This window comes from Bos indicus, chromosome 18, assembly GCF_029378745.1.
Source record: "Bos indicus isolate NIAB-ARS_2022 breed Sahiwal x Tharparkar chromosome 18, NIAB-ARS_B.indTharparkar_mat_pri_1.0, whole genome shotgun sequence".
NCBI classification, from domain to species: Eukaryota; Metazoa; Chordata; class Mammalia; order Artiodactyla; family Bovidae; genus Bos; species Bos indicus.
In genome coordinates this window covers 10,418,538-10,441,427 of record NC_091777.1, presented here as the reverse complement: position 1 = coordinate 10,441,427, position 22,890 = coordinate 10,418,538, and the positions used below count along the sequence as shown (strand labels likewise).

The window sequence follows — 22,890 nt, the reverse complement described above, 5'->3', positions numbered from 1 at the left end:
AGGCCATTTTTAGCACTTCATCTGGGGGGCTGGGGAATACGCAGAATGCTCTGACTTGCACGGATGGAATTAAGGAACTTAAAGAGATGGGATTTGTCAGCCCTTAATCCCTACCTAGCAAATTAAATTGCTGCTACATTACATCATGACATCATTTTCAGAATTTGTTGAGATGCAAGAAATTGACTCAAACTCTCTATATCTAAACTCTCATACATATATATGTATGCATATGAATGCTACCTGCAAGGAAATGTGGCAGAAAGTAGATATTCTGAATAGGATCCAGCTGGTTTGCAGCAGGTTTCATGAAGCTGTATACTCTTTACACGAGGATAAATCAGGGTTTGAGAGGAGAGAGGAGGCAAGATATTATGCATCATAATGAGCGACCTGTCATTCTCTGACGCCATCAGGTGTGGGGGAAAGCATCCAGAGACAGACTAATGGTTCTGTAATAATGCTAATGGAGGAACACACAGCCCAAGGTGGATCCATTAAACTTCTACCTTGAAACAATTCACTGACCCGGATCCTCTCATATCCTGAAGACAGTGTGGATTCCAACTCAGATGCTCTTCACCCCTAGACAACGCAAAAATGCACAACCCAGGAAAACTCCAGCATGAGTCCTGTTTTCTACATTAGTTAATCAACTATTAGTGAACACAGCAGCACATACACTGATAGTTGACATTATCAGCACAGAAAACATGTTTTCTTTGAAGGTATGAATAAAAAAATAAGTAACACTCTTTGTTGAAAGCAAGTACGTCTAACAGTTTAGGAACCAATGGAATATGGCTTGAAATCCTCTCAAAGGTTAATGGTTATTCATTCACAGTGATTAAAGGGATACAAACAAACGCTTTACCTTGGGTAAAATGTAATTATATTAAATCGGCATATGCTTGATTCTTTCAAAATTCCAGAATCTGCAGGCCAAGGAGTAGGACTAAAACTTTTCTCCACTGAAATCATGTGGGTCTAGTCTTTGCTGTAAGGAATGGCAGCAAGAATGTGCAAGAAGTTTATATCGTCTACAGAATATCTCTAACACATACACATCACCCTTTCTCACCCTGCTCTCTGCCCTTGGCACATGGCGTGAATGGACTGCACAAGCCCTCTGAATTCCTGTTGGGTTTGGAGATGGGAAGACGTGGGAGCTGAGCGAGATTAGGGTGTCTATCCCCCTGGGTCCCTCCCTTCTGGGTTGCCCAATGCTGGCTGTACCCCAGTGGAGGGGCTCTGCTCCTCTGAAGGTGGCCACCAACACAGGACTCCCTCCTTCCAGCTCACTCCCCAGGACCAGCTCTGCTCTTCCTGGTTTGCGGGTTACATCTCTATCCTCTTCATTTCTCCTTTTAAATAGGGTCTTTGTAAAACAGGCCCTCCTACAATGTCTTCATTTGAGTTTACCATCTGTTTCTTATTGAGATGTGGTTATACACAGCAAGCATGTTCAATATCATTTTTCAGATATTTGCTCAATATCATGGAAAGCTCCAAACACTCCCAAACTCTAATCTTGGAAAAGGTGTCAAAGCCAAGATTAAAATTGGTAATGTAGACGAGCAATTCTATTGCTATGACCACGAACTATGTAGGGAAAGTGATTTTTGAGTTTCATTTCTGCAATATTTCTGTTGATCGTTATGCTTACATTAGCTGTCACTACACTCCCAAGAAGGTCATGCTGTGATCCTTTCTGATCTGTGATTCAGGTATCTGAGGAATTCCAGAATGGAAAACAGATAAATCTGCTAAGAGACCTCGCAGGAAGGGTCACTTTCCACACATGGGGTGCCTGTGCATTTTGCAAGAGAATATCAAAGGAGATATTGAAAGGCTACCCATTTGGTCCTCAGACAGCTGACTGGTGTGCTGTTAAGTCATTGAGGTCTTGTTGAACTTCATTAAAAACAGAAGTTTATCCCAACTGCAAATGTGTTCTTTTTAATGGCTGAGTAATATTCCACTGTGTATATGTACCACAGCTTTCTTATCCATTCGTCTGCCGATGGACATTTAGGTTGCTCCCGTGTCCTGGCTATTATAAACAGTGCTGCGATGAACACTGGGGTACATGTGTCTCTTTCAATTCTGGTTTCCTCAGTGTGTATGCCCAGCAGTGGGATTGCTGGGTCATATGGCAGTTCTATTTCCAACTTTTTAAGGAATCTCCACACTGTTCTCCATAGTGGCTGTACTAGTTTGCATTCCCACCAACAGCGTAAGAAGGTTCCCTTTTCTCCACACCCTCTCCAGCATTTATTGCTTGTAGACCTTTGGATAGCAGCCATTCTGACTGGTGTGAGATGGTACCTCATTGTGGTTTTGATTTGCATTTCTCTGATGAGTGATGTTGAGCATCTTTTCATGTGTTTGTTAGCCATCTGTATGTCTTCTTTGGAGAAATGTCTGTTTAGTTCTTTGGCCCATTTTTTGATTGGGTCATTTATTTTTCTGGAATTGAGCTGCAGGAGTTGCTTGTATATTTTTGAGATTAGTTGTTTGTCAGTTGCTTCATTTGCTATTATTCTCTCCCATTCTGAAGGCTGTCTTTTCACCTTGCTTATGGTTTCCTTCATTGTGCAAAAGCTTTTAAGTTTAATTAGGTCCCATTTGTTTATTTTTGCTTTTATTTCCATTACTCTGGGAGGTGGGTCATAGAGGATCCTGCTTTGGTTTATGTCACAGAGTGTTTTGCCTATGTTCTCCTCTAGGAGTTTTATAGTTTCTGGCCTTATGTTTAGATCTTTAATTCACTTTGAGTTTATTTTTGTATACAGTGTTAGAAAGTGTTCTAGTTTCATTCTTTTACAAGTGGTTGACCAGTTTTCCCAGCACCACTTGTTAAAGAGATTGTCTTTTCACCATTGTATATTCTTCAATATACAATCTTAATTGCAATGTAAGGTAACATAACCACAGGGGTGAGACCTGAGAGTAGGGCTCGTGAAGGCCAGAATTCTGTCTACAACATTGTGATGGTGGATTTTATGACAACTTGGCTGGGCCATAGGGTGCCCAGACGTGTCATCAAACATTGCTCTGGGTGTGTCTGTTAGGATGTTTCTGGATGAGGTTAATATTTGAATCAGTAGACTGAGCAAAGCAGAGTGCCTGCCCCCAAATGGGCTCATCCAATCAGTTGAAGATAAGAAGAAGAGTATAGAAAAGAAGGACTGAGTAAGAGGGAACTCCTCTTGTCTGACTGCTTTGAGCTGGGACATTGGTCTTCCCCAAATACTTTACACTTGAACTGAAACACTGGTGCTTTTTGGACCTCAAGCTGGCTGCCTTTTGGACTAGAACTACACCACTGGCTCTCCTGCATGCTAACTGCAGATTTTGGGACTTCTAAGCCTCCATATGGCTCAGAGGGTAAAGCATCTGCCTGCAAGGTAGAAGACCTGGGTTTGGTCCCTGAGACCTGGGTTTGATCCCTGGGTCAGGAAGATCCCCTGGAGAAGGAAATGGCAACCCACTCCAGTACTCTTGCCTGGAAAATCCCATGGATGGAGAAGCCTGCAGGCTACAGTCCATGGGGTCGCGAAGAGTAGGACACGACTTCACTTCACTTTCAAGCCTCTATTAATGTGTGAGCCAATTCCTTGTTTTATCTATCTATCCATCTATCTCCTACTGGTTGTTTTTCTTTGGAGAATCCTTACTAATAAAAATATGAGTAAAATAAACTCCAGTTACCCGCTGACTTTCTTTGGTCCCTAGAAACATCAAGGTAACTGCAGATTTGGCCCATTTTTCTTATGTACCAAATGGTAAAAGCTACCGTGAGTTTAAAGTCATCTCTTCTACCCCCCAAAAAAATTCTCAGCTAGATGCTCTATTTTATACTGATGTGTTCACATGGTATAAGGGAAGATAAGGAAGGAAGTTGTGAAATTCTGCTAAGTTGCCTTTCCCCCAAGTTCCAGGTCCTTATCTGTAAATAAAAATTCCTTTATCTATTTTTTGGAGGGATAAGGCTGAAAAGAAGTGATACGTATGAAACTTATAGTTCTATATCTTGCATGTTATAGATATAGCAAAGCTGGGCACTTACTATTAATAGTAAGTAAGAGAGTGAGGCAGAGGCTACCTGGAAGGTCAAAACACATCTACCAATAGTTCTGATTAGACCCATGTCTGACAGACCCATGAAAAGTGTCTGTCACTTTTCATTTGGGTATTATGTCTTCCTTCAGGATTCTAGATGGTCAATTTCCTACCAAGGACCTGGCCAAAAGGTTGGTCTTCATAAGAAGAGTGAGATGATCCTCCTACAAAACAAATGAAAATCTAAAATTCTTCGCTAAGACTTACACAATATTTTAGTTCACTCAGCAAAGTTCTTATTTTTTGAGCTTTGGCTCTGTGAAGGAGGCTGGCTAAATCCAGAGGGGTGGGTGTGGAGGCATTGAGAGTCAGGAAGTGTCGATAGTGTGGTCCCTACTCTCAGGTTACTCACAAGCTCCCCTCCCCCCATTGCTGGTCCTGACAGTCCCAAGGTCAGATGTCCGCCTGACACTCAGCAACCCTCACTGGGTTCATTGTCTTGCTCTCAGACCATCTTGCATTCAACATGGGTCTCTAACCGCCAATCTGTGGAGTGGAGCATAACTACTCGGGTGTCTCATGATGAGCCAGCAGTTCAGTACCAAGAGCTGCCCTTCAAAGTGTCCACCATCTCCTGTATGCCAGGCTTGTAGAACATCCTGCTTGTGATAGATTCTGTGGTGTTGCTTCATCTTGGCGGTTGGTGTTGCTTCATCTTGGCGGTTGGCATCTTGAAGCCTCTGAGAACTTGAGCAGTGAAGAAACCGATTTGACTTTGTTTCCTTCATTTACTTAACCAAGAAATCCTTTGCGTGGTGCCTTCCCCTCCAGGCAATTCTTATGGACTTCTCTGGTAGCTCAGATGGTAAAGCGTCTGCCTACAATGTGGGAGACCTGGGTTCAATCCCTGGGTTGGGAAGATCTCCTGGAGAAGGAAATGGCAACCCACTCCAGTATTCTTGCCTGGAAAATCCCAGCTAATTCTTACCTCCAGTTAATTCTCGAACTCATAAACTTATAACAAAATCTTGGAAGATGCTGTTTTCTCTTGCATTTTAACCTTTTAAAAGTTAAATAATCCCTTAAACTTTGGCTACTGTGTGGGGACCAATCATTGGCTAATCCTAAATCTATCCCCAAATCTATTCCCAATTCCCTTCTCTCTAGCCCGTCACACATGCATGGGCATGCACACACACACATATCTATATATATACACATTCATATACAGATAAATACTGGTTTGCAAGTCATTCTTTCTGTAACTAGGGTAACCATATGACTCAGTTCTGTTCAGGGCATTGGTTAATGAAAGACTACCGATGGCTGTGGTAAAAACGTTGCATTCTTAATGAAAAGCATAGACACTGTCTCCTTACCCTTCTTTCTTCTTCCTTGAACACAGATGTATCTGTGTATATATTAATGGATGTTTAGCTAAACATAGATGTTTAGCACCATGACAAGTTTTGCAGCCACAAGAGAAAGGCCAAAGACTCGCAAAGACTTTGGCTGTCAGATCACTAAAGCACAAGGAGCAGCCACCCACCTCTCAGCTTCAGGAAATACAAGAAAAGTCAACCCGAGGCATTTAAGCCACTTTAATTGCTATTTTGTTACCTGCAGCAAAAAGTGTTCCTGATTGATATTTTACTGGATGAATTTAATGGTTAGATTCCCGGTTATGGTTTTTCTAACTCTAGAAATGTTTCTTCAGGTGGTAGAAAGAGGCTGCCCTTTTGTAATGCAGCCCAACCTTATCCTTTGATTTGTGATTTAGGACCAGGCACAGCTGAACTGTCTCAGACTATAAGGAAAATCCATATGGATAGTCATAACCTGGAGCCACTTCTTAGCCTGAAAAACTCTCAGCCGAAACGGCATTGCAGTTTTTGTTGCTTGCCTGTTGCATCCCCCACGAGCAATAAAATAAGCATTTCTTATTTAGATGCATAGCCTTGGCTGGGGAACAGCACTGACTATTTACATCAGAGACCACCGAATAAGGGTAAATAAGTCTTACTGTGGAGGACACACAGGCATACTAAGAAGTAATTATCCCACACCGAGACAGAGGAAATGCAGTCTCCTTAAAGGAAGGTGGGATTTAAGGTCAGACACACCCAGACTTACATCGTTTCTCTTCTGATTATCTGTGCCAACGTCTCTGAGCTTATGTTTCCTCACCTGAAACATGGAGATAATAACACTCAGCATCACTGGAAGGATGAAGAGGAATGATGAATGTGAAAGCACCCATCCTGATGTCTCTCTCCTGGGAAGCAAGCCATGATGGCTCAGTGAAGGAGCAAAGACGTCTGTGATGTGACACCTAGTCGCCAAGGGCAAAGGGAGCAGGTAAAGGATGGAGGATGCCTGAATGTCTTTCAGTTACACATCTTGCTGAAATACGTCAAGACCGGTAGTGTGGCTATTTTCAAAATCCATCTTTCACTAAGTCTCACATACCTGATGATGACAATGCCACAATAGAAATGTATTCAGGTTGGCAAAAGTAAAGGTCTCAGATTACTTCATGAATATATGGATACTGGTAGAAATTTATGAAGGGGTATCTAGCTTGAATTATTGATGTATTTCTAAATACTTAATGTTTTAGTGGAAAATGGATTTTTTTTAAAAATAATTTTTAGGATAACTGGTAAGCAATCTTCTTAGGAAATACTTATGAGTAATTCTTTTACTTAATTGACTTGAGTCTTTATTGACAACAATTCCTTAGGGTGAGGGAAATACACAAGTTGATGAGAAATAAAAGTGCTATGAAACTAACAACCCCAAACAGGGAGGGACCATTTCTTGAGGGGACACTATATATTGGGCCGTGGCAAGAACTTACGTATATAATCTCATTTAATTCTTACAACAAAACTGCAAGATAAGTAGAGCACAGGTATACCTTACATAAGGGACATATTCTCGAATATCTAAAATAATTGAAAAGGTGCATGATTCAGGGCTAATTTTGAAAAAGAACAGTATATATTCATCTTTATAAGTTAAAACAGCATCAACTGTGGCAAGTGCAGATTAATTTAAAAATGAGCCCTGTCATTGGCAATTAAAAGGAATGAAGTACTACTACCGGGTACATATGACACAGTTGAACCTTGGAAACATTTCGCTGAGTGAAACCAGCTAGTCACAACACTCCAGGTAGAGTGTGATTCTGTTTAAATGAGATGTCCGGAACAGACAGATCTATAGAGGAAGAAAGAAGATTTGTGGTTTCCTAGGCCTAGTGAGTTTGTGGAGGGGAGCAGGGAATGGAAAATGACTTTTAATGAATTCAGGGTTTCCTTTAGGTATGACAGAAATGTTTTAAAATCGATTGTGGTGATAACTGTACAATTTTGTGAATATACTAAAGACCATTGACTCAAACACTTTAAATGGCTGAATCAGTGAATTCTGTGGGATGTGAACTGATTTCACTGAGGTTTATATTAAACCCTGCCATCCACTTTGAAAATTATGTAATCCTTGGCAAATGCCTCAAATTTGGGATATCCCATTGTTCTCAATTTGTGCACAAATGAGATTTCATTAATGTTTCCATATCACAGCATTTCAATTTGTCTAATTCAACACATACAAAATGCTGCCACAGTGGATGATCATCAATTCAGAATGAGGAAATAAAGGCTCAAATTCACACAGCTGATAGGAGAAGGAGCCAGGTTTGGAATTCTGCTTTGCTGGTTGGCAGAGTTCCCCTCTGCCCTGAAAGGTGTAAGGTGATGGCACCATGACCCTCTTGAATATACTGCCATCGAAAAAACAGCAATCAGTAGCTGCTAATAGCACAGGCAGTATTTCGTCAGGCAAGGGGCTCACAGACTGACATCTATTTTCTCATTGAACCTCCCAGGTTCCCTTTGGAGGCATTACTGTTATCCTCATCTTGCAGAGGAGTTACTCAAAGCTCAGAAGGTAAGACAGCATGTTCAAGGCCTTGCAATTAGTAGAGAAAACATAACTGAAAACCAAGTCTTTGGGACACAGGAGTCAGTGGTCTCACCCCTCACGCTGTGCTCTTGTCAGAACATATTGATCTTCTTGGTGAGCCGGCAAGTACATCCTCATAATGCATTTCCAGTTGACTCATGAGCAATGGGAAAAACAAAAAGTTCTCTGAAAACCTTCTGGAGCCCTCTGAACAGTCTCTATGCCTTTCCCGTCCCTCATTAGTCCTCAGGATGTGGACAGGAGGCCAGCACACTGACGTAAACGGCAGCCAGATGCTGATGTGCATTATTGGAGCATTTTCAGATGATCGCTACTGGCCTATGATCCGAAATTACTGAGGTAGGATGGAGTCAAAACCACCACACTAAGAAAGATGCCATCACAAGGCATTAAGTATGTTTCTAATCTAATATCTAATGACAAATAGACCTCAGGAGGCTTTCTGGAAAGAACTCTAAGATAATGGAAGAGACAAAGCCCATTTTTGTTCCAGTAAAGGCTCTATTTTCTGATTACCATACAAAATTGGTGACATGAAATGCATACAGAGGAGTAAGTGGGTTTGAATGTCTTGAGCAGCATAGCATAGTAGTTAAAAAGCATGGCTTGGAGTCACATTGTCTGGGTGATAGTTCTTATTATTTGAGTGATACCACACATTGACATATTAGATTATTGTTATTAGATTTGGCAATAAATACAGAGAATCCAATGTAACAGTGAGTTAAATAAGACAGAATTCTGTTATTGTCTTATGTAAAATAATTCTGGAGGTGCAGCCCATGGCTAACATGACATTCCACAAGCAATAGAATCTAATCTCTATCTTTGTACACCTTCCTAGGACATAGTTTCCATTCTCAAAGCCACCTTACAAAGCACAGTGGCTGTATGAATTCCAGTCATCATATGCTCATTCCAGGTAGCAACAGAAATAGGTGGTAGAAGGAGGACAAAAGAAAACTCTTCCCAGCTGACTTGGCTCCCAACTCATCCAGAAATTCACTTATCCCAGAAATTCAGCCCCCTGGCTCACAAGGCCATTTCTAGCTGCAAGGGAGGCTGGACAGTAGAGTTTGTATCTGGACACACTGTCACGGTAGTATGCTGGGGTCTCTTACTAAAAGTGACCAGAATGCTGTTTTTCTCCTGCAAAAATTGTTTTCTAACTTTAAGTTTCGATGTCCTCACTGGAGACATGGAGATGATCACTGCATAACCCTCCTAGGATGCCTGAGGTGAGTCTGCGAGGTGATACAGAGGAATCCCTTAGCACAGGAGCACAGGGCCCAGCACAAGCTCCTGCTAACAAGGCACTCACTGTTAGCCTGAGCTACATGCTACCCGACCACCCCTACAGGAGGAGGTTCTGGCTTTTACTCACCCCCTCTAGCTCACCACAGATTGGTCTGACCAATGCTCACACAGGTAGCGTCTCCCCTCCAGACTTTAGATTTGGTCTTCCTAACCGATAGGGCAGGGTTTCTTAACCCTGGCACTAATGACATTTTTGAGTAAAATAATCTTAGGTTGTGGGGGTTGTGCCCTGTGTGCTCTGTCTGCATTCACAGAATATGCTTCCTGGACAGACGCGGCACGGGTCTCCCAGTCATGTTTCAGGGGCATGGGTCAACATTTCATGTTCAACTACTTCAAACATACTTTTCCAAACTAGTGGAAATCCACCCAGCCACTTTTAAATGATGTGTCACATGCAGAAAGAACCTGATTAACTTAATTTTGCATGTCTAGGTTACTATTCAAGTTGTCACTTCTAGCCCTGGCTTAAGACTTTGGTATGAGCCAATGAGCATGGAATCTCCAAACAAGACGGAAGGTGAAGTTGCAGAATGGAAAAGAGAAACAGAGGAACGGATGGCAACAGCTCAGACTGTGAGGTCTTCCATTGTTCTGAAAAGTGACCAAAAGATCAGTTGCAGAAACATGAGCCCTTGCCCGCCTTCCTCCACAAAGTGGGTATCCCTATTAGCAGCCCATTATTAACCAGGAACACAGCAGATTAAAAATTGGCATATTAACTGAAAGTTTAAAAAAAAAAAGAAAAGAAAAACAGAGCAAGAAGAAAACATTAAAATTCCCCAAACCAAACTTTTAAGAAATTTTTTAAAAGAGCCAGGCTTCTGAATAATAAAATAGCTTTGGGTACTATGATTGGTTTTTAAAAATGCAGCCATAATTAAAGCAAGAAAGCTGAAAGTCTATTAAAATTTTTTCTTTGATACTGGAAAACTCAATTCATGACCTATATTTTATAAGAACATATACTTGAAAGGGATTTTATATGCCCTCTTCCCATTGAACTTAGAATACTGAATCTCTTCCATTTACTTAAGGAGGGAGGTGGTTCTGTACATAAATTACTGAGGACTTCTTTTAGAATACTGTTCATATATTAAGGTGGAGTGATTCAAAGGTATTTGTATAGATGGATGGAAGCGGCCGCCCTAGACTCTGCCCTCAGAAGGGATGGGGTTCTTACTGCAACGGTGCTGCAGTAAAAGCTGGTTTATCAAGCTCTCTGCTGATTATAAATCTTTTCTAACTGACATTTGTGGACTGTCTGGATTGATGGCCAGCATGCCTTATGAATCTTGGAGAAGCGTTCCTGAGCGTCCCCGGGACTACCACTAGGGGGAGGACCTGGCTCCGTTTGAGAAGCCATCGCCTTAACTGCGGGCTGTAGGGCTGCCTGACAAGCCAGGCTGTAACCAAGAGTAAGAAGGCTGGGAGTGTTCACTTTCTCCCTCCCACCTTCTGTCTCTCTCTCTCACCTACTACACACACACACATATGCATGCCTACACACATGCGTATACGCGTGCGCACACATACGTACACACTCACACATATGCACACAAGGCAATGCTCCCTAAACTCAGGGTAGCAGATTTCAATAGATCGTAGCATTTTCATGGGTGAAGTGGTAAAAGGGCTGTGGATGTTATGGGCAGATGGGAGGAAATGAAAGGGCATGGGGGTTAGGCTGAATTGAATCCCAGCTTTATCACTCACCAACTGTGTGACTTTGGGGAAGTAAACTACCTCCACAAGCTTGTTTCCTTGACTCTAAAAGAATTGCAAAGATTCCATTAAGAGATAGCATAGAACCTAAACCAGCATCCGGTCCTGGAGACGTTGTGCAGGTGGTCATCACGGCTTCTGTCTGAAGGGCCCGCGCTGCTCCCCTGCCCTGGTCCTGGGGAGATGCTCCCTGGCCCCGGCCTTGCCTGTGCAGCACTGATGGGGGGCTCAGGGTGTGCACTCTGCCCTCCTTCCTCCTCTGCACACTCACTCCTCTGACTCAGGGTCTGTGTCTACTTCATGCATCCTTCCCTCCCTGGCCCCATCCTTACTGAACACCAGAGGATCTGGCAGTGAACACACTCTTGAGATACTTGTTCAAAGAGGAATAAATTATTAATAAAGGTAATGTTTATTTAAAAATCCAATAAAAGGGAAGTTTATTGTGATTCACGCTTTCTGCCATTTGGGGCCATTTGTTCAGTGAACTGAATTTATTGAGGGGCTACCATGTGCCTGGAACTCTGCTGAATGTTGACAGTTGAAGATGAAAAGACAATGTGATCCCCTGGATTTAAGCTTAAGCCATAGAAAACCAAAGGTAAAATCCAGTTCATACTTGAGGAAAATTTACAAACCTATTCTTCCCTGATAGCTCAGTTGGTAAAGAATCTGTAGTTTATGGCATTACCATAATTCCAAATAGATGGTATTGGTTACAATGACCAGGTACCGTAAAACGAGTCAATATTTAGTGTTCTCCCATTCCTCCTGAGCTCATCACAAAACTCTTATGTGACCTCTTCTTGTTACCTCCACTGTTCCCACACTGGCCCAGGCCATGGTCCTCTAGTGCCCGGAATGCCAACATGTCCATACTTCTGTTCTCCACTGAGTAGCACAAGTCATCTCTTAACAGGACAATCAGATTTTACCACTTTCCTGCTTAAAACCACCCAAAGGCTTCCTATTAAATTCAAAATGAAATCTTACAGAGCTCTAACCCAGGGATCTGAAAACTTTCCTATAAATGGTCAATTTACATTAAAGAATGTATATATTTAATACAGTTTAAATATTTAAACTATTTAACATGTTTAATATATTTTAAATGTATATTTAGGTAGTTTATATATACATATTTAGGTAGGTGGTGTTGTTGTTCAGTTGCTAAGTTGTGCCTGACTCTTCAACTCCATGGACTGTAACATACCAGGCTTCCCTGTCTTTCACCACCTCCTGGAGTTTGCTCAAACTCATGTCCATTGAATTGGTGATGCTATCTAACCATCTCATCCTCTTTTGCCGCTTCTCCTCCTGCCCTAAATCTTTCCCACCATCAAGGTTTTTTCCAGTGACTCATCTCTTTTCATCAGGTGACCAAAGTATTAGAGATTCAGCTTCAGCATCAATCCTTCCAGTGAATATTCAGGGTTGTTTTCCTTTTGGATTGACTGGTTTGATCTCCTTACAGTCCAAGGGACTCTCAAGAGTCTTCTCCAGCACCACAGATTGAAAGCATCAGTTCTTCTGTGGTCAGCCTTCTTTGTGGTCCAACTTTCACATCTGTACATGACTACTAGAAAAACTATAGCTTTGGCTATATGGACCTTTGTGGGCAAAGTGATGTCTCTGCTTTTCAACAGGCTGTCTAGGTTTGTCTTAGCTTTTCCTCCAAGGAGCAAGCATCTTTTAATTTCATGGCTCCAGTCACCGTCCACAGTGATTTTGAAGCCCAAGAAAATAAAATCGTCACTGCTTTCACTGTTCCCCTTCTATTTGCCCTGAAGTGATGGAACCACATGCCAAAATCTTAGTTTTTTGAATGTTGAGTTTTAAGCCAACGTTTTCACCCTCCTCTTTCACCCTCAAGAGATATATAAGTATATATTTAAACTTAAAAATTTTTTTTACAAATTTAAAAAATATATTTAGATGGTATATATTTTTGGCTTTGTGGGACATTCAGTCTCTGTTCCAACTACCTACCCAGTTCTAAGAACATCATGCGAAAACAGCCTTTGTCAATGCTTGGATAAATGAACATGGTTGTATTTTAATAAAACTTTTTTAACTTAAAAAGAAACAGTCAGTGGAACAGATTTGGCCCATGGCCCACAGTTTGCTGACTCCTGCTGGTCTTTCCCCTGGGCCTCACCGGGCCCCTTCTTTGTGCTCACATTCTCCCACCATCACGGTCTCCTCTCTGTCCCACCATCTTCTTTCCTGCCTCAGACCTTTGCACTTTCTGATCCCTCCACCTGGAAGGTCCTTGTTTGGTCTCTAGACACTGTGGCTCCTGCATTCACCCTGGTCTCAGCTTAGATGTCACATCTTTAGAGAGGCCTTCCTTGACCTTGTTGTCATTCTATTACATCACCTGTTTCTATTTTATTCAAAGGACTTAAGTTATCTTGTTTATTCCATTCATCATTAATTATCTTTCTCCTCTGAGTGAAAAGCAAATGTCTTCAGAGTAGAGAGCTAACCGGTCATGGCCAGTACGGCATCTCCAAAACTTAGAACACTATCTGGTTCATAGATGCTGACCAATAAACATTCTTTGAATGATTTTGCTGAATGAAGTGTCATCAGGAATTGATTTGAAATAAGACTTTCCCTGAAATTATAACTGTTTAGCGCCAGGGTGGGTCTGCCACGATGTTGTATTAATGTAACACTAAGAATTCCTGGACTACTCAGAGTGGATCCTCGGGCATCAGGGATGGATTTCAGTGGTGCTGGAGTCCACCATGCTCGATGCCGTAACAACTCAAAGAAGCTTTCTTTTTTATTTTGTAGCTGCTCAACTGATTTTCATTTTAACTGGAGACCCACATTAGAGTTATTCTTTCAAAATGTGGAATGATCACTAAGATTCTGAAGCTACCAATGCCTCTTTACCTTCCCTTAACTTTAACCTATTATGCTGTTTTGGTTGGCTTATTTAGTTAACTTTTATTTGATTTTTGATAGTTGATGTCACAGATCCTTCTCTCTCCCAAATGAGAATGGATGACTCCCAGACTGAGTCTAAAATATACCAAGCAAACAAGTGGGGCAGGGGCTATCAAAGGTTTGTTTTTATGAGTAACTTCCGTGAGCAGAGGAGCCAATCCATCCAGTTTCGTGGGTTACCCTCAGTGCCTAGAAGATCTGGCATGAATGAGAATAAGTGTGGGTGATGGGCAGAGGGGAGACAGCCATGCGAGGAACCAAGGCTTCATGGTTAGAGAGAAGAGTGATTTAAAAACAAGGTGGTGTCTATTTCTTGAACTGGTCTCTGGCCCCAAGGACTCATATATGAACTCAGGTGAAGCGAGGGCTACAGATAAAAATGGGAGAACTGTTTTCAAAGATCCCCGCATTAAAGATGCAGCACAGAGCTTCAGTGGTTGGGTGTCCTCTTAACAGAACACAGGGCTCCAGGCATCCTCCTCTGTCTCACCACGCCCCATGGTATCTCCAAGGCACCAGTGGACGAGCAGCAACGGTGTCTCCATCAGAGAGGGGCTGGGGGATAAAGGAGGGAAAAAAGTGCCTACGACAAGGCTGTTGACTGGCTTGGTTTACAGCCCCTGTAGACACGGCATGGGGACCCCAGATGTGGATAGGAGCAAGTCAGAAGACATTCAGCTTCTTGAGTAGTAGCAAGGTCCAGATAACTCAACAGTTTTGATACATCTTATTCTGGAATTTTCCCTTTGGGAAGATGTCTCTGATTAGCTTATGCAACTCTTTCATAAATTTTGTTCATGGTCAACTTCACTGGAGTGATTTATATCATAATTCAATCTGAATGGCACTATGGCCTGTTAATGGGTTGCTGGGCAACTTATCTAAGCTAAGATTCTGATGATTACTCCAGGAGAGGGGTCAGAATCAACAATTTCAGTCCTCTTCCTCAACCACACAATCTGGGGAGAAGTTTAGTCCGAGACAGTTCACAGCTTATAGATACAGCTAGTGAAATGACCACAAGACTTAGAGATATTGGGTATAATCCAGAAACACAAATAAATGTCCAGCAGTATGCTCATCCATGAAAGGAAAGACTGTTAAATCTTCCTACATGAGTTTAGCTGAGATACCAATATAATGCTCTGATTAAAAGCGTCACCCCAATATACATCAAAATGTAATAAGCGTATCATTTATCCTATCAATTCCACTGGTATGAATTTACCCAGAAGAAACTGTCACACAAGTAGGAAGAGATGTGTCCTCCCTTGCAGAATTGATTGCAAATAGGGAAAAGTTAAAACAATTTAAGTCAATATGGGATTGGCTAACTAGATGATGGTAGATCTAAGCATTAGCTGTTTAAAATAATGATATAACTTGATATTTATTGACTTACAAAAATGTCCACAGGACCGTGCAGACTGAAGAACGTGAGGCACAGAAGAGCACGTAGAGCTCTGTTTCCATGGGACTGTGCTCTGTGTGTGCATCCCTGTGTGCCCAGGGAGAGCCCTAGAACCATGCTCCTGGATGGCAACTGTGGTTTGCTCTGAATGGTGAGACTGGAGGGCACCTGCGCTTTTTCACTTTAGTAAAGCTATGGGGAAAGTGGGATTGTTTTATTTTCAAAAGAAATTTACTTAAGAAAAAAATAGCTCTGTGCCCAATATGAAGCCTGTGCGACTGGCTGGGATTGTTGAGAATGGAAAAACTTTTGATGTGAGAGTCTAAACATCAGCAGAGGAAAACAGGACAGCTGGTGAACCAAAAGGCACGGGCAGTATGGCAACAAATAAACAGGTGACCAGAAAAGGGACTTTACCACCACCAAGCTGAGGGTGCATGCTGAGTGAGGTCTCAAATACCAACTCTCAAATATCAAACCCATCTGTATTTAGTCCAAGCTGTTTTAGAAAATACCAACTGCAGAGCAAAGTTGAGCTCCCGAGACAATCATTTTTAGGTCCCAAAGGTCATTTGATTGGCTGGTTCCCTCTGTCTGCCATGATAGAACTTACTGAGACTAGAAGAACAGAAACTCAGGTGGATGCCAGAGATAAAAGATAACTCCCCTCCTGCCCCCAGTCTCCTCATATCACGTCTTCAAGGGAGGCCGGCTTCCCGCCCTCCTGGAATGAGTGGTCCCTATGACTGCACTGCCTCTCCTACCAACTGCAATTCTGATTTATTTGTTGCTGTCTCCCCACCTGGCTGTCAGGAGGAAATGTGCAGCATCTTGCAAGTCCATGGCTGGATTCTCAGAATTTAGAATTTAGGCACAGAGTAGATGCTCAATAAAAATACTGGGTGAAAAAAAAAATAAAGGGAGCAAGAGAGGGCACAGTCCTTGGGCTCTCAGACGTTAGAAGATGAGGATTTAGCCACTAATCTCTGCCTCCGTTCAACAGCCTCAAGAAGGGTTAGCATGCAGGTAAGCAATGGGCATCTCTCAAGACTCAGAACATGCACCTCTAGGTCCTGTGGTCCTGTCCTCTCTCTGAAGAAAGGTCAGTGTTGCATTCATCTTTCTCAGTCACACAGTGTGGTGAGTAAGATATTTTCTCCATTACCTCCCTCCCCTGATGGCTCTCAAAACTGCCTCTCCCGTCTATGTGGTGGGTGCCCTTCTCCCAGCTGCCCCTGCTAACATTAGGGTAGCCAACAACATGGAGGAAGAACTCAGCTGAGGCCAACAGCTAGCTTCTGGATCTTGTTGGAGGGCTGCCTCTGGGCTGCTGCAACCCAGTGTGTAGTCCCAGCTGAGCAGAAGTGTCTGGGAACCAAAGTCCCCCTGGGGAGAGCATGGAGAATGGAGAGCATAGCTCCCTGGATCCAGAGCTGGAGTAACTCCAATGTCTGTGCTTTATGTCATTTCCCAGAGTCCTCCCTCCCCAGGGGATTGAGCTCAGAAGGGCCTACCCTGGTACCTGACCTACTGTGGTACCTCAAGTTGGCCGGCTTCTCCTTCCTGCAGCGCTCCCCACTCGCAATCCTGTACCTGTCCGGTAAACCACCTGCCCTCAGTCCTCACCTCAGGGTCTGTTTCTGGAGGAAGCCCTGAACACCAGTCCTCACAGATAGCCCTTCTCAGTGGTGCCAGAGGCCCAGTGGTGACAAGACATGGGGGAGCTGGTGCAGGAGGCACTGTGGGGCCCTGGTGTGTGTCCTCCAGGAACTTCCAGGGTCGCAGCCTCTACCTACCCACCCCCCTCACACCTGTGAGGTCCTGGCATTGGGTACTCACAGAACATCAGACTCACACAGAGTTCTCATTGGCTCCAAGGAACAGCCAGGGTCTGAGTTTGGGTTCCATAAATCAATGCCTTGAAGCTCCACAAAAGGGATGGTATGTAATCTACAAAGTTCAAAGACTGTTATTTTCTGTTGATCTTCCTTCATCTAGTAATGATTCCCTAAAACAATACCCTGGAGTTTATGCTGAGCAGCTAGAAATGGCCTCCTGTCTGCACGTAGAGATAAATATGGGTGACCTTCTTTGGTGATCGATTGATGCTGATGGCATCTGGGTACATCGCAACATGAAAATGATGCTTGGTTGGTTGGGAGATGGATGTTCCTTCACACAAACTGTATGTCTTTTTGCCTTACCTTCCCTAGAGGGTAGACCGCCAGAATAGTAAGAATAATTGCAGCATTAACAATACTCTGGCATTTCTTAAACATTTCCAAGCACTGAGTGAAGCACACTGCCTACGTTAATCTGTGCATAGAGCTTTCTAGGGTAGGTACTATTCTATACCTACCCTATCTGTTAATACAGACAAGGTGACTGAGGCTTCTAGAAAGTTCACTAACCTATTCACAATCTCATCTTGTTAAGGAGTTGAGCAGAGCATCAGTCCCAGCTCCAGGCCACAGTGCTATATGTAGGACCAGCTACATAAAATGGGCCTTCCCTGATAGCTCAGTTGGTAAAGAATCCACCTTCAATATGGGAGACCTGGGTTCAATTCCTGGGTCGGGAAGATCTGCTGGAGAAGGGATAGGCTACCCACTCCAGTATTCTGGCCTGGAAAATTCCATGGCCTGGAAAAGTCCATGGGGTCACCAAGAGTCGGACATGACTGAGTGACTTTCATTTTCACTTTCACTTTCAGTGCAAAATGAAGATGCAGGATCTCTTGTTGAACAATTATTAAGAATTTTAAGATGGCGACAACAGATCATTAAACCAAGTGTGGAGCCCTTTGGAGCCTGGGGCTCTGTGAGGCTGTGCAGGTCCCATCCCATGAAGCTGCTCTGGTTATGTGGATGCAGAAGAAAGTGATGCGAGTGATATAAGGGCCCCCATGCCTAACATCGTTTAACCCTAGGAACTGAGCAACAGCTCACATTAAATGAAAAGTGACTCAGGGTGCCTGGCTCTTTGGTCAGAAGAGCTGGTTATTTTCTGTCAGGAGTTAACTCAGTTCATCTGAAAGACCTACACAAATACTTCCCTTTAGCTGGGCCTGCAAAGAGTCCATGTGTGAGAAGGTGGCCACGTACAGTATGGTGTCCAGGAAAGAGCCTGTGGCTTGAGGCCAGACGCAGACACTGATTCTAGCTCATCCACCAGCCTTAGCTGGTTCAAGTTCCCAGATCTCTCTGAGATTCAGCCTTCTCATCTGTATGATGGGAAGAGTGGTACCCACACCTCAGGGCAGAGTGGAGGAAATGATACAGTTAGAGAAAGCTCTTGGCACACAGCAGTGCCCCCTGAATGTGATGATCATTCAGTGACTATTTGCACAGGGAAGTTTGTGGGTCAGTTGGAAGAGCACATGATTTGGAGGTCGATGCTGTGGGTTGAGTCCTGAACAGTGTACCCACCTGTCATTTATGTGAACTGGGCAAGGTCAATGAATTCCTGAGGTTTGGGATTCCTCTCTGTGAAATGAATGCAATACAGTGTCTACAGAGCATAGGATTCCATGAGCCACAAATGAGCAGGACATTGTGGAAACAGAAGAGGTGATCATTTCTCCAGCCTGTCAGAGATTGTCAGGACTCCCAGCTTAGGCTGGGAGGGGACCGGAAAACAGGCCCCACCTCTGTCCCAGGTTTCCACTGTCCTCACAGACATCAGGTACCATCTGCTTGAGCTCTCCCACAGGATGCAAAGTAATCTAAGGGTTTTTTTCCGCTGAAACTTTTACACAACATTGTCGCATTTTTGACCTCAAATTTGACTGACTCCATATTTCAATTCCTGTTTTATAATCAAACCCAGAGGGTGCAGAAAAAGAAAACCATGAATCAGGCCAAATTCTGCATAACTGGAAGAAACTATTCCATACAGATATCCAAGTCTTTATGTATTTTTATAGGATAATACCAATCACAAATAGAAGTTTAAGGTGGTTTATGTTTTGCTGGGAATACGTTCACGCTAACCGAATTGCTTTGTGCTTTAAGAAATTCAATGGGCATAAAGGATTCCATTTTTCTCTGAAAATAACAACATGTATATAAAGCAATAAAATTTGAAATTCTTTCTGAAACTTTAAAGAAGGGCGCAGTGGGAGAAAAATTGGACATCGTCTAATCATATACACGTATAATATACAAAGACATGTACATGCTCACAGCCGCCTCACAGCCGCCTCGGATGTAACCGCTGTCATTTACATTTAGAACACTTCTCGGGCCCATCTCGAATTCCAATCACTCACAAACAGGGCCCGGGTACCACACATGGAAACTGGGAATCATTTTTCTGCTCTGCTCAAACTCCAGTTACTTGAATAGCTTTCCCCATCAGTTCTTCTAACTCATTCTGCAAATCAGCTTGTTTAAGATTTCTGTAAACTTCCAACCCAAATTCCAGGATATGTCTTGTTGGAGGTCATCTCTCCATCAAAAGCAGCCTATTGAGCGATGCTGAGGGGAAGGTCTGCCCTGAGGTGATCTGACCCATCGTCACCAGCCTGCTCTCTGACTCTCCAGGCCCATTTTACAGAATGCCTTCAAATCCCAGAAGGGAGAGGGCTGCTCCTGCCCCTGGGGTTCTATCTGACCAAGTGCAGGAGGCTAGCTCCCGGAAGCTGAAGGGAGGTTTTAGGCACCTTGCATACAATTAGTCACCTGGTAGGCTAGGTGGTTGCCATGGGAATACTCACTGAGCCTCGGGTATCTACATGTTATTGATACATTCCTTCCATTCAGCAAAGGAAAAAAGAACCAGCCGAGCAGCCCCTGAGCGTCCCTGTCCTACTGGCCTGAGGAGTGACTCCTTTGTTTCAAGTGTTTGGGCATAATCCAGACACAGCAGTGCTGGCGTTCTTCACTGGCTTGTTTTCACTCAATGTATGTGAAAGCTTAAAATTAAAGTCTACCGTTAAAATAGGGATTTTTCTACTGCTCTTCACTTTCTAAAGCATTATGCTCAGGAGTGACTACTGCTGCTGCTGGCCACAGAATGCTTTAATTAGTATCTACGGGCCAAAAAGGGAGCTCTCAATTCTAAAACTTTTACTGACAGAAAGGTTAAAACTGGGGAAAAGATGACAGGAGTTCCATAGTAACCTTGATTTCCATAGAGTAGAAACATGTATTTCCAGAGAGGGAAATAAAATGTCTTGCCTTTGACCCTTTGAACAAGGACAAAAGTTTTCTCCATCCACGTCTTCTAAGAAAAGGGGGGGCGGAAACGTCCTACACATTTCCCCCAAATGGTTCTTATTAAAAGGCAATCATGAAGAGAAATATTCATTGAGGAGCTGCAGTAAGGTCCTTAATTTCCCTCAAAGTCCTGCTGTACACCAAGCTCAGCCTTGGGCCCTCACAAGGGGCCCTCACAATGGTGTCCAATATCAACCATACGTCGGAGACTGAGATGTTGGTCACCCTTAAAGGTCACCTTTGCACACAAGGGAAGACATTTTCACAGCTTGCAGCACCCCAGTCATGTTCTGAGCTGTAGTTTTCTAGAGCGTGCTTCTGTCCAGGGAAACAATACATCAGTGTTGACACACACCAACAGTAACTCAGAACGGTGGTGATGAAACAGTCTCCAGAATCCCCAGAGATCATAGTAGGCCACCTCCCAAGCCTTTATGCAAACTGTGAGCTGACTTAACATACCTGTAGGTGACCCCTCCATGACGTGGCCGATGTAGGGGCCTTCCCGGAAGATGGGTCTGTTGTCATTTTGATCAATCACGATGACTTCCAGAGGGACCGGCCCCTCGAGAGTCCTGCCGTTGACATCTACGGTCTCCACAAATAGCTGTTGGAGCAAAGAGATTGGGGGAGAAAGAAGGCATTCATTCATTAGGAAAATTGAAGTTGGGTTCTCTGGAGAAAGTAGGTTATGTCAGCAATTTTATGAGCCCTTGGCAATATTCAAACTTTGGTCTCAATGGATAGTCACCAGGACTAGAATAGAAACTAAACATTACAGAATAAAAGACAAAGATCAGTTCATGCTAGTTCCCCTTGGGAAATTTACAATTAATTCATCAAATCTGCAAAGGAAGTCCACACACACACACACACAAAAAGGAGGAAAACACCAGCAATCAACCACAGCTGAGGAAATGCGCTTACATTGTTTCTGTTTTTCCAATATCATTATGCTTAAAAGGAATGTTATGCTAATAAAAATAATTGACTAAGCAGTTATGAACAGAGTGTATTAAGAAATAACTGGAAGTGTTTATGGTGGTATTTAGGGGAAATTCAGGTCAGTAAAAATTTGTAAAGAACCTTCCTGAGGCAAGGAAGGAGCGTGTGGGGGTCCTAAGCAGGACCTCAGGGCTCCTGCCCACGAGACCTTTACAGTCTAGGGGGCATTTCACAGATTCCTGCCTTCAGATCCCAAGGATGAAGGAAACAGCATCGGAAAACCAGCTTGCCTTGTTGCTTGGAAACAAGGAATTACATCTTGGCTTTTCCGGTGAAACACGGAAACATGGGGTCCCAATGCTCTCATTTCTAGGCCTGAGTCTGCCTTGATTTAACTCAGGGGCAACAGTCACACTTCTTAGCTATCAGTATTGTTCCCCTCTTGGGAACTGGTTGAGTAGTTGTATCAGAAAAAGGTGTCTGCAGTCATAATCCTTGGGATATGGTCTCTGCAGCTGGAATCCCAGCACACTCGCTCACTAGTTATGTGACCTCGACCCATACAGTTAACCTCTTCGTTTTATCATCTGTAAAATGGGTTCATAAAATAATCATTATTAGGAATAATGGTAACCAGCATTACCCAGGGCTTACTGAGGCGCCCTATCACGTTAATTCACTTGAGGTTCACTGTGTCCCTGTGAACCATTTGTAAAGAGGGAACAGAGCCAGTTAGACAACAGCTCGGTGGAGTCTGGAGTCGGCCTTGTGAAGTCGGTCTGCAGATTTACACTTTTAACCATTACAAACAATGCTTGCAGATCACTTAATGTAATGCCTGTCACATAGATCATCTCAAGAATATTAGCTGCTACTATTATTGTTACTGTTGTTATTATCAACCCCGTTGTCAAAACTAGCCCAAATTAGGAAAAGAAAAGAGAAACACATTTGTTATACCCTACCTGAATGTGTTGTAAAAAGGTCTCACCCTTTGGAAAGTATTGACAACATGGTATGTGTGTGCATTCTCAGTCATGCCCAACTCTTCGCGACCCCAGGCTCCTCTGTCCATGGGATTTCCCAGGCAAGAACATTGGCGTGGATTGCCATTTCCTTCCCCAAGGGATCTTCCCGACCTAGGAATCGAATCCATGTCTCCTGCATTGGCAGGCGGGTTCTTTACCACTGAACCTCCTGGGAAGCCCAAATTCATCAAACCTGTGAAGGACTCACACACTTTATTCCATCCCATATTCC

The 22,890-nt window shown here is 43.2% G+C and overlaps 1 protein-coding gene across 2 annotated transcripts in view; it reads right to left on the bottom strand.

Moving 5' to 3' along the window:
* CDH13 (cadherin 13) overlaps positions 1-22,890 on the bottom strand; it is a 1,011,953-nt gene that overhangs the window by 334,067 nt on the left and 654,996 nt on the right. For both annotated transcript variants that reach the window (XM_019978955.2, XM_070770373.1), the window contains one exon: positions 21,148-21,292. In XM_019978955.2, the coding sequence (XP_019834514.1) occupies positions 21,148-21,292 (145 nt within the window). The remainder of the gene's footprint in view (positions 1-21,147; positions 21,293-22,890) is intronic.